The sequence below is a fragment of the Myotis nattereri genome (assembly GCF_964212035.1).
Source record: "Myotis nattereri genome assembly, chromosome: 6".
Lineage (NCBI taxonomy): Eukaryota > Metazoa > Chordata > Mammalia > Chiroptera > Vespertilionidae > Myotis > Myotis nattereri.
In genome coordinates, this window is record NC_138081.1 from 76,681,180 (window position 1) to 76,689,287 (window position 8,108).

An 8,108-nucleotide genomic window follows, 5' to 3' on the forward strand; every position below is an offset into this window, starting at 1 on the left:
CTTGGTGCAGGTGTGAAGAGAAAGATTTCTGACATCTCCTCCTCTTCTTATAAGGACACCAGTCCTATAGATTAGAGCCCCACCCTTATGACCTCATTTAAACTTAATTACCTCCTTAAAGGCCCTGTCATGGTTAAGGAAGAGCCCAACCAGTTAAAGTTGCATGTCTGCATTATTTTGAGCAACTCCCTGTCTCTCACCTTCCCCCCCCTCTGCTCCCCCAATCACTCTATAGTCTGTCAAATGTTTTTCTCTCAGGTCCTCCCACTGATTTCCCTTCCCATTTCCATTGCCATTGTCTTAGATAAGAGCTAGCAGCATTCTTACTGGCTCCCTGTTGCTGATCTTTCCCTCCTGTAGTTCTCAAGTGGGCAAAGAGCAGAGCCCTGGCTATGCAGGTGAGGAAGAATGAGCAAACCGTCCGAAAAGTCACCCTAGTAGAGGTAAGAGGAAAACTAGGAGAAAGCTGTGTTATGGAGTCGATAGGAAAAGATGTTGGAAAGGTATGGTCAACAGTGACAAATGCCAAAGAGAGGAGAGGTTAAATCAGGACTGAAAAGTGCCCTTTAGGATTGGTAACCGAGAGGCAGCAATTGTGACTTTCAAGAAGATGGTTTGATGGAGAGTGCTGGAAGTATGAATCAGATTGTCTCCAGCCTGAAGGGAAAGACCGTCAGAATAGATTGCTTCTCCAAGAAGCTGAATTCAAAGGAAAGGAAGTGCGGGGCAGTAACTAGTGGAAAGCACAGGAGGTCGAGAAGGTCTTTATAGAGAGACCTTCAAACGGGAAAGAGTTCCTTGAGGGGAGACATTGAAGGTATAGGTAAGAGGCAAGTCCCAGAGGACATAAGGAAACACAGGATTAGAATGTGAAACAAGAGGGGGGGCACTTTTCCCACTGAGAGAGTCAAGTGGGACAAAATGTGTTTGCATGGCGATGTTTTCGGAAGGGGGTGGAGCATGAGGAAGGCCTTTCAGGAGGCCCCTGTTTCCCCTATTAGGTACAAGTGGTGTTCGTCTGCTGAAAGTGATGGTAAGGCTCTAGCATGTCTACTTTTATTGTCACTTTCTGAGAAATAGGTTCAAAAATTTTTATCAGTATTTTCAGATTTAATTATAAAAAACTAAAATCTAATTGTACAGAAGGCATGTAGATGAATCATGGGTTAAGGGATTATTTTTTTCATCTTAATACTAGGATCAGAAAACATTTAAAACAGATTATTAGATTTAAATAATAGAAACTTTAAAATGATGTGCAGTCATATCTCAGAGATATTGGGAGCTCAGTTCCAGACCTTCACAATAAAGCGAACGTTCCAATAAAGCAAGTCACATGGGTTTCCCGTGCATATAAAAGTATGTTTAGCCCTGGCCAGTGTGGCTCAGTTGGTTGGGCATCTTCCCATGCTGGCTCGATTCCTGGTCAGGGTACAAGCCCAGGTTTCAGGCTCAATCCCTAGTGGGGAGGGGCAGGGTGTAGGGGGCTGTGAATGGATGTTTCTCTCATTGATGTTTCGCTCTCCTTCTCCCTTCCTCTCTTTCTAAAATCAATAAAAACATATTTTTAAAAATACTTAAAATAATTCTTATTTGCTAAAAATGCTTGTTAATTTAACTTGCCCTACACTTTCTGAGCCTGTTGGGGACATGGTGCCCATGGACTTGCTCACTGGAGGATGGTCACAAACCCTCAGTTTGTTAGTGAAGCACAATGAAATGAGGTGTACCCATGCGTCAAAAGAAAAAACAAACAATAGCCTAAGATGGGGAAGAATTTCATAAAACTTATGACAGATAAAATTAATGTAATACCCTTAACATATAAAAAACTATTAAAAAATCAACAAGGAAAAGATCACCAATAGCAAAACTGGCAAAGGGTGTGCACAGGACATTCTTAAAAGAATTCTTAAAGAAATATGTGTGTGTGTGTGTGTATATATGTGTATATGTATATATATATATATATATATATATATATATATATATATATATATATATAATGGTAGTGAGCATAGGAAAAATATTCACCTTCCAGTGATCAGTTTAATAGAAATTAAAACAATAAATGATATGGTATTTTTCCTTCACAAAATAGCAACAAGTTTTAAACTTAAAATACCAAAGTTGATACACTGATAGTAATAGTATAAGGCTGACCTATTCTTTGTGGAGGGTGTTTTGTTTTGTTTTATTTTAATTTTCAAATTGCTAGTGTCCTTGGACCAAGAATCTATTGTAGGAAAATATTCAAGCATACATGCAGAGATTCAATTAAAAGGGTACTTCTTCAAGAAATGTTTTAAAAATAGAAGGAGCCTGACTAATGTCACATAGCCAGTTAATGGCTAAACACCAATACCTCTTGGCCCCTAGCTAACATTTATTATTACTCCTATAACTAATAAAGTTACTTTCATTCTTTCCACTAGGCCCATGGTCGGCAAACTGCAGCTCGCAAGCCACATGTGGCTCTTTGGCCCCTTGAGTGTGGCTCTTCCTAAGCCTTAGGAGTACCCTAATTAAGTTAATAACAATGTACCTACCTATATAGTTTAAGTTTAAAAAATTTGGCTCTCAAAAGAAATTTCAGTTGTTGTACTGTTGATATTTGGCTCTGTTGACTAATGAGTTTGCCGACCACTGCACTAGGCTTCTCAACGAGGCACAAAAATAGATAATAAATATTTTATGAAAAATAAATAAATAAAAACAAGGAAAATTTCAATTTCTATGAATAAAGGGTTGATTAATTTATCAAACATTTATCCTATATAATAAAAGACAAAAAAGGGTAATTGACCATACCTTCGCTACACTTCCCATTGGCTAATCAGGGTGATATGCAAATTAACCGCCAACAAAGATGGCAGTTAATTTGCATATATAGGCTCCAAGCGGTGGGGCGAAGCCAAACGTACCCAAAGCCAGCCGAGCCATGAGGCCTCACAGCCCCAGGATCAGCGGAGCAGCGAGGCCTCACACCCCCGGGATGGGCCGAGCTGTGAAGCCTCACGGCCCTGGGATCAGCGGAGCCGGGAGGCCTCACGCCCCTGGGATGGGCCGAGCTGCGAAGCCTCACAGCTGGGGTGGGGGGCTCTGTCCGGAGCCCAGCCAGAGCGAAGGCCTGGGTCCCGGGTGCCAGAGGAAAACTGGTGGCAGCAGCCAAGGGAAGGGAAGGCCTATGGCACGAATCTCTTCATGCAACAGGCCTCTAATACAATATATTAATACCATGTGACAATTATTCATTATATTAGAGAAGTATTTTTAAAGATATGGAATGATGTTTATGATGGATTTTTTTTCAGTAAAATAAAGATGATTATAAAATAGTACATAAAGAATATAGTATACATCCAAAAAGATGTAATTCTGAATGGTGGAATTGTGGTGATATTTTTTCTTTTCTTTCCTTTTAGTGTATTTTGTCATTTTTCTAGCCAACCTATTTGGTATGTACTACTTGATTATTTGTTTTAAAATAAAAGTAATTTCAGAAAATTTCCACAGCCTATTCTTTCTACATGTAAAGAAATCACGGTCTGAGTCACAGCTGAAAAGCTCCTAAATTAGGCCTGATCTTCTGGCTCCACGTCCAGGGTTGTTGGTTTTTTTGTTTTTGTTTTTTTTTTTGGTTTTGTTTTTTGTACATGCAATAAACATTAATATTTCAAGAAAAACAATTTTAAATATAATAATATTACATGCAATACAGGGTTGTTTTGTAACACAATACTTTGTTAACTCTGATGAGTGCTTGCAGGCAGGAGCTAGAACACGCTCCCACTTTTTCTCCCCAGTACTTAGCCTGGTGAAGGCCAATTGTAGATCTTCGGGGAATATTATTGGATGGAATTTCTTGTGGGGTAGAACCCAGTATTTTTATGAATCTTCTTTTTTTCCATGTACCATACACGCAAACACTAACCTTGTTTCATATTCATTTTTAAAATCTTGCTGTGCAATTTTTCTTTTTCTTTTCATATGATTTGCCTTTAAAAGAGGCCCAGACTTTGTTACTCTCGTCCTCCATTAGCTTAGTGGGATTCTTTAGGAGGAGACTGGATTTGGATTTATTCTGTGTCTTTTAGTTCAGTGACATTCCTTCCCTCTTGCAGCAAATCTGCCTCTTAGCTCTCCAGTCCCTTTGTTGTCACTATTCAACTTGATAACGTGTGCCACTCTTGCTTTTTCCCTCATTGTCAGAGGTGTGCACTTGACTATGTCTTCTCATTTTCCTTTCATTCTATTCGTTTTCTCTCTTTCATGGGCAGTCTTTGTCATTCTTTATCCAGTCTTCCTTCCTCTTCTTGTCTGATTCATTTCCCTTAAAGATGTTATCTTTACTGCCTACTTCAGCTTTGCCTAGTTAAATTTCTCTTCGGCTTCCTTCCCTCGAGGGTCCTCCTGGCTTCTCTCTTTACTAACCTCTCACAGTGCAGTCTCCACCTGGTTAATTTAACTTGCCCTACACTTTCTGCACCTGCAGGATTCACTGTTCCCAGCTGTTCTCCCCACCCTTTCCCTTTTCGATTCTGTCCTGCCACTGTCATGAACTTCCTCTCCCTCTGCTGTGCCTGTTGGTGCTCTGAGATCTTCTCACTGTCCTTGCTATCCCTGCTCATGTTTGTAGGGTCTCTGGGTGATTTGTGCCCAGCAGCCATTTGAGCCTTTACTACCTTCTTTCCCATTTTTATCAGACTCCAATTTTCCCATGTGTTATGTACTTGACCTGTATCCACACAGGGACAAAAATGATGCACACCATACCTGTACCATTTTATCCTCTACTTCAGTTGCTTTTGTGAGCTTCACTTAAAACATGTTTGGGCTTCTCTGTCTGATACCAGCTTATCTGTGGTAGCTCTGTTTAACAAATTTAAAATAGGAAATATGGACTAACAGGATTCTTTTCCCTCATGTGTAAATGTTTTTCATATGAAAACAGTGCAATCATTTACTTAAGACTGAACTGTCTGTCCCTAAAGGCACAGATGTTCCCTAACCCTCCTTGCCACCAGGAAGGCCCTGAGGAAGTAGTTGACCTGCCCAGTCTTGCCATGATGCTTTATGCTTTACTTTATCAGGAGTGATCAATGGAATTGACCACCACCTTCACCAGAACGCCATCATTCTTAGGATTCAGTTTGTTTGCTAAGAGCAACCAAGTGTTAGGCCCTTTCTGTTTAGAGAAAAGACAACATCTTTGTGTAAATCCAGATACCTCTGTTCATCACTAGTGTATAAATAATTGCATTAACATTTTCACGTTCAACCCCACTAGTTTATCACCCTCAGTTGTAGTATGCTTACTATGTGTTTCTAAAGTAGCAACTTCTTGTTTCATCTCTGAATTGGTTCTTGGTTTTTATTAATGGTATAATTTGTTTTACTTCAAAGCTGCATCTAGATGCATAATTAATCATCACTATCTTTGCCCATCAGAAATAATACACAACCGGTTTTGGATTTATTTGAAAATATATGTAATAGTTTGCCCACTTGTAAACATAGACATAGACTAAATGAAAGAATGCTATTTTATAAAATGGCCTACATGTTTTTCAGTCACTGACTCTGAAGCATGATCCATGACAATTGTTTTTCCCAGTGAATGAATAATTTTATAAACTCTGATTGCCTGCTCTTAATTTCTGGAAGTTATCCAGGGTTTGGAGTACTTAGTGTCTGTTTTTGGGGAGTGTTTTTTGCTTATGTTGACTTGCCAATGCTGGAGCAGGCTTTAAGCAACTGCCGATGATACTAAATGATGTTGGTCACAAGGCAAACTAGAAGATGGTTATTTAATGTTGGGGTGGTTGTATGTGTGTGTGCATTGCACAGTGTATTTTATTACCTGTGCCATTGTGCCTGAGCATGCCAAGATTTGATTGTGGCCAAAAGACATTAAGTCCATTAAGTACATGTTGTGTACTTTCCTCCTAGTAAACAGTTGAAGAAGAATGAAGAGACAAAGAACCAAATACACAGAAATAAAATGACAAATTAAACCAAGTGGAATTTCTCTTCAGAATTCAGAATTTTCAGAAACTAAGTAAGAAAGGAAGTATCCAGTATTCTTGTCCTTATGAAAGAATCTAGAAATATCAGAAGCAAGGGATGCTTGGAAAAATAAATGTGGCAAAAGAAATGTGATCTTTTGAGCTTAATTGTTATAAACCATTTTGATTGTTGTTGGACAAAGTATTGGTACTTGTATTTATTGGTAATTGCCTCAAAACTACATTACCACTGTTCAAAACCGTGAAGTGAAAACCATAATTGCTACCCAGCAAATATGAAGAAAAAGTGTTTACATTGTTAAGATGTTCACTATGTAATTGTTTAATATTATTATATCTTTCATGTGATTATATGTGTGATGTTATGCTCAAAATATGAAATATCTGCTTTTGAAATTTAACTTTATTTAAAAACATAAGCAGTTTCAGAATATTGTGCATTCAAAATGGTTCCAGTAAGAAAGGCATTAAAAGGGAACAATTTTTTTTAATGAGTCATATATGTAGCTTGATACATGTAAACTGTCTTTTGGCTACACTGGCAACAGTGTTTCAAATTTTTTTACTTTAAAAAAAAGCATTTCATATTTAAGCATATAAGTGATTTCTAGGCTAACATTGTTTAATATGTATTTTAGTCTTAATATTTGTTTTTAAATTATTACATTGCATTATTTATTTAGTTCCAGAATAACAGTTGTCATTACTATGTTACTCTATATTTTGAAGTGTGATGTTATAATAGGAAAGTTGGTTCCTTTTTTTTTATCTTTTCCTTTCTCAGCTATGCAATTATAAGTCTCTCAATGAAATATTTAAATATATTTTTTAATTGATTTCAGAGATGAAGGGAGAGGGAGAGAAAGATAGAAACATCAATGATGAGAGAGAATCATTGATCAGCTGCCTCCTCACAACCTACACTGGGAATCAAGTCTGCAACCTGGGCATATGCCCCTACTGGGAATCGAATCGTGACCTTCTGGTTCATAGGTTGAAGCTCAACCGCTGAGCCATGCCAGCCAGGTTGTCAATGAAATATTTAACCCCCAAAGGTCAAAGCTAATATAAAATTAGAAAACTTATTTACCAAATTAGACAATTGATTCCATTAAAATAAGAAGTGAGAAAACAGTGCTGGGCATTGAGGTGTGAATTTGTCCAGATGTATGCCCGATGTGAGATAGCTTCTAGTAAAAACATATTTGGCTCTCATCCCTGCACATGTGGTAGTGGCATGAAAATTGGTAAACAGGCCCCGGCTGTGCAGAACTGATGGGAGGGGGCATTTTTTAAAGTGGTGGGTGGCACTGGTGGCTGCTGATGCCTCAGCGATTGGCACAGAAGTCTGTTCTGGTAGCTGAGTCCTCAGTATTCTGGTGGGTGTCTGTGCTTCAGGTACAGCTGCGCCCAGCCAGCTTGAGTCACCCTTGGACAAGCTTGTTTTTTCTGTCTTGTGACTGCCCTTGGTAATTAAGAAATAAAAATATGTGTCTCTCTACGGTTTCAGCTCATTATTTTGAAATGTGTGTTGGCTCTTTGATTTTGGTTTTAATCACAAGAATTTCAACACATTGTAGACAATTTTAAATAATGCTAAGTGAAATAATATGTTGGGGTACCTAAACGTATACTGAGATTTCAATGTTCATAGAAAAATAAAAGGTTATTTTTATACTGCAACTACTGAAGACAAAAATAACAATTGAGGCAAACACCAGGAAAAGTTGGTTGCACTCAAAGCCTAGTTCTTTTTTGTCCCTGTTAACAAAGACAGACGGGGTTATGTTCACAGATAGGTTAATAAAACATCTTTACCACATTCTCTGAGATGAGATTGGATGGGAGCGATCATAAAAATGCCCTCTGAGTAATAATTCCAAATTATACTCAAGTAGAGAAATCAGACAAAATAATCCATTTGAAGATTTATGATAGCCATACTTTTCTTAGTAAAAATATTGTGGGTTTTTTGTTTTGTTTTATCTTCATTCTGAAATTAATGAATTTTATCCCATTTTTGAAGTCTTTTTTTCTCCAAGCAAGTAACAATTTGATACTTTTTCTAGATTGAAATAA

General features: G+C 37.9%; 1 protein-coding gene across 1 annotated transcript in view; it reads left to right on the plus strand.

Moving 5' to 3' along the window:
* AHI1 (Abelson helper integration site 1) overlaps positions 1–7,530 on the plus strand; it is a 163,571-nt gene extending 156,041 nt beyond the window's left edge. Inside the window, exons 25-26 of the mRNA XM_081094098.1 lie at positions 3,426–3,458; positions 5,953–7,530. Of these exons, the coding sequence (XP_080950224.1) occupies positions 3,426–3,458; positions 5,953–6,016 (97 nt within the window). The 3' untranslated portion in view covers positions 6,017–7,530. The remainder of the gene's footprint in view (positions 1–3,425; positions 3,459–5,952) is intronic.
* The last annotated feature ends 578 nt before the right edge of the window (positions 7,531–8,108 follow it).